Raw genomic sequence first — 4,335 nt, 5'->3', positions numbered from 1 at the left:
TGGTTGGAAAGTACTTGATATTTGATTACCTCTATTTGATGAACTTGATCTTGTGTGTTGTTGATATTTGTGAGTGCATTTTTGTGAAAGTTGTGATTGATGAATATTGAGTTTGTTGTTGATGATATGTAATTTGTTAAAGTGATTGTTGTTGAGCTGGGTGCTATGTAAACTGTGAACTGTTAGGTTGGGCTGATTTTATGCAGGTTGTAGTTGTGGAGGTTCGGTAGGGGTGTAAGGAGTACCCGTATTCTATTCCCTTAGCTTGTGTTTAGAGGTGTACTTGCTGAGTATCGTGTGGTTTGGTACTCACCCCTTGCTTCTACAATTTTTTGTTGGTTACGAGCCTGGATTTTGTGATATTTTCCATTCTCTTATTTTCCGAGGCTTCTTGGAGATTTGTGAGGTAGTTGTTTGTCATCTCAATGGACCTTCTTACTTCTATTTATGATATTGTTCTATTTTAGAGACAACATCATTTGAGACTTGCGTTTTCTTTCAAATCTATTGTAATACTTTAGAGGGTTTGTACACGTGACAACTAGATTTTGGGGGTATTTTTGAGTTAATTATGAAATTTCCGCATTTTATTATAATGGGTGAGAGTTAGGCTGACTTGTCTTGGTGGGATAAGACGAGTGCCATCATGTTTATTTTTGGGTCGTGACACACTAGAACTAGAAACTTTTACTTCCATCCAAATGAAACTAGATCACAATCAAAATGACCTTAATAACTCTTCAAGTACGTCAAAGAAAGAGCGAATCGAAACCGAAAAATTTAGCTTCCAATCATCTCCTCTGAACATCAACATCACACGTCGATCAAACAGGAAAAAGGTACAAGGAGATCTCAAAGTACAACCTACCATGAGTTCAAACACTTTGAATAGTTTACATGAAGGCTTTAAAACCAACTCCCAAAAGGAAATACTACATACAAATTTTAGCCAAAAGCTTTTTAACAATGTCTCAATACAATCGCTTATTCCTCAACCAACAACAACCAAACAACCACCACCAGAGACTCATCATGTCAAACAATCATCTCCCTCACTACCTGATGATGAGCAACATCAACACTTAACCACCCTACCCAATAGAGAACCATCAATTCCAAGAAATCCCAAATTACATCCCAATAAATCCTATATTCTAGAACCTCATGAATCCATACACTCCATTCGACACGAACTATATAACGCAGAATCATCATCTGCTAACAATATTCCCACATGTAGTCCAAACGTCGCCTTATGCGACGTGAGAGGGGATGCTCAACCTGAATCAGAACGACCTCAACCCCACTCCTCTACCAAATATAATAGAGGAAATGATGACAAACAGTCTAATACGACTAGCGTCGACACAACTCGAGCTAACCCAAGAGCTAACCACTCTGGAATTCTATCATATCCTCCACTATCCCACAACCCTCTCCAACCTAAACTTACAACACCTCGGGCTTATACACCAACTGACTTGCTTTGTCAACTCCACGTTAAAACAATAATTTGTAACGGAGATAGTATCAAATTAAAATTATGATGAGATACCTCTTAAGGGCTTCCTCATTAGTGCCTCCTTTAGGAATTGGTTTTGTCAAACCTGTTTCCAAATTTACCCTTGAAAGTGGTTTTTTCAATAAATTTTCTCCAATTTCCACTAACCTCTCCAAATTTTTCTTTGTAGCCACATCTACTGAGTTGAGAGATAATTACTTTACGATTATTTTTATCTTAATATACAATCTCTCATCATTAAATATTTATTCTATTAATGTGATTGTAGTTTTTCGTAACATTTATTATGTAGATAATATTATATCAAAATTTTAAAATAATAAATAATTTAAGATAACTATTTTTAAAAATCATAACAGATAATTTGATGAGGATTATTACTTTAACTCTTTGAGAAAAGAGTAGGAAGTATGTCAAACATTTTAAAACAAAATTACGTTGTCACTTATTTGACAACAAAAAGGTGTTTGAAAAGTGCTGCCTTGTTCTTTTATGAGTAACATGTTTATATTAATATAATTGATCTAAATAATATTTTTTATCATTAATGCATCTTAGCTAGTCTTTACTATTATATTGTCTAAATTGTTAGAATATTTGTATATACATTGTTATGTCATAAGTTAACTCATGAAAATCTTTAATTTTGTGATAGGTTTGCAACATTATTGGTAAATGAAAGAAGACTTCGTGAATCAAGATCACCACTTATCAAGAAAACCTCGAAGTAATGCAGTTATAAAAAAAATTATTACATACTATAAGAATTGAGTTGTTTAAGTAATATATATTGTCACTATAAATTTCCTAGCTAGCTATGTTCCCAATGAAATTTCCAATTTTGGAGGGAATATTAGGCATAGGGTAGTATTTTATGAAATTTGATTTACTTGTTATACTAGTGTAAAAGTGTATTCATTCAATAGCATTCCATATAATATAATATTTATGTAAATTATCAGTTCTTTGATGATATCTAGGTGATTAGTACAAAACTAATATGTCTTAATCAACTCAAATGCGCTATTTGACAAATCTAATAAAAAGATCATATTTATAATATATACTTTCGGATCATGCATGTAAAGCTTTTTCTTGTTTCTCCCACACATTTTGGGTCTCGGCAGAAAACATTGAATATGTCACTATATATAATAACCAAAACTAAAAGTGAATTTATCATTGAAGTTGTGAATTCGATAAATTTAGTGATTTTGACACAAATTATGATGATTGTAACACAAAGTCATTTTTTTGTGCCAACTCTACTCAAGGACTTAAGTAAAAATAAATAGCTTGTTCTCGACACGTTCTAGTTAAAAATAAATAAATAAAAATAGTTTCTCTATTTTCTACCTGACTTGCATGAGAAATGTATTATAACACGATTTTTCGTGATTGATTAATTATAAATTTGAGATATCAGTTATTGACAAAATATTTTTAGAAATTACTCTCTCGTTCACTTTTACTTGTTGTTTATTCCTAAAATAAATTTTCATTTTTACTCGTCATTTTTGACATGTCAAGAAAAGACAATTATTTTTTTCGATATTTTACCCTCAGCACAAAATGTTTATTTTCCAAATCATTTTCTAAGACATCATTTAATAGGGGATAGTTTGGTAAAATATATATTTTCTTAGTAAGTGTGCCAAGTTAAAATGTGATAAATAAAAATGAACTGAGGGAGTATTTAGAAATATAAATACCTAACACCAAATTTAGTACGTAATATATTTAAGTAACTACAAACTAGTCCTTATGTAAATATTTTCGAACGAAATAAAACATGTAGAAATGCTTCTTTCCTTTTCTTAAAAAGAAATATAAAAAATAGGGCAAATTGCTGAAATACATATCTTATGTTTCCCTTATTTCCAATATCCCATTCTATTTCAAAAAATCTCTAAAATCCCTTATTTCTTTAATGTATCCGAGCTACATATTAATGTACCCGAGCCAGTATTTAATGTATCTGAGCTACATATTATGTATCCGGTTTATTTTATAATGTATCCGAGCTATATTAATGTATCCGAGATACTCTTTAATGTATCCGAGCTACATATTATGTATCCAGTTTGTGTTACTTTTTAAGGGATTAATGTACATAATTACAAACTAAAGAGGGATATATTGTAATTTCATATTAAAACTATGAGATTTATGTAATTTGCCAAAAAAAAAAAACTATATTATTTAAAAATTACTCAAATATATGTGTGCATCTAAGCTCGGTGAATAATATTATGCAATAATTATTAGCAGTGGCGGAGCCACGGGTCATCCGAACCCCCTTTGACGGAAAATTATATTATTTATATACGATTAAAATAATATTTTAGGTATATATTAGATGTCGAACTCCCTTCGACTACTTCGTGTGTTTATTTCTTCAGATTTTGAACCCCTTATTAAAAATTCTGACTCCGTCACTAATTATTAGGTGTATTTTTACAAAATAAAGTCAGGGTTTCATCGAGAAATTTTTTTGTCTTGTCATCCCTCCCCCTCCCCCTTTCTTTTTTTAGTATTAATCTCGAAGGTTCAAATCTCACAATTGTCTTATTGTTTCTATATGGGGTCACCCTTGTGTCCTCTCTTGCGTTCAATAAAATATTTTTTCTTTATTTGCTTGGTTCATTTTTCAAAATTGTCCTCCCAATTTTGAATTTCCTTTTCTATCATTGCCATTAAATTTTATATAGGTACATTGAATATGTATCTTAATTGCCTCTGTACGATCAAATTTAAATAAGACTGAGGGTGTGTTTGGTATGAAGGAAAACATTTTCCGGAAAATGTTTTCC

At 31.2% G+C, this 4,335-nt stretch overlaps 1 protein-coding gene across 1 annotated transcript in view; it reads left to right on the top strand.

The window, feature by feature from the left end:
- Positions 1-2,268, top strand: part of LOC107061978 (patatin-like protein 2) — a 7,837-nt gene extending 5,569 nt beyond the window's left edge. The window contains exon 7 of the mRNA XM_015312078.1: positions 2,178-2,268. Coding sequence (XP_015167564.1) covers positions 2,178-2,253 — 76 coding nt within the window. The 3' untranslated portion in view covers positions 2,254-2,268. The remainder of the gene's footprint in view (positions 1-2,177) is intronic.
- Positions 2,269-4,335: the final 2,067 nt, after the last annotated feature.

Source organism: Solanum tuberosum, unplaced genomic scaffold (genome assembly GCF_000226075.1).
Source record: "Solanum tuberosum cultivar DM 1-3 516 R44 unplaced genomic scaffold, SolTub_3.0 scf00184, whole genome shotgun sequence".
In the NCBI taxonomy this organism is placed as follows: domain Eukaryota; kingdom Viridiplantae; phylum Streptophyta; class Magnoliopsida; order Solanales; family Solanaceae; genus Solanum; species Solanum tuberosum.
The sequence above is the reverse complement of the archived record's forward strand: the minus strand, read 5'-3'. Positions and strand labels throughout refer to the sequence as shown.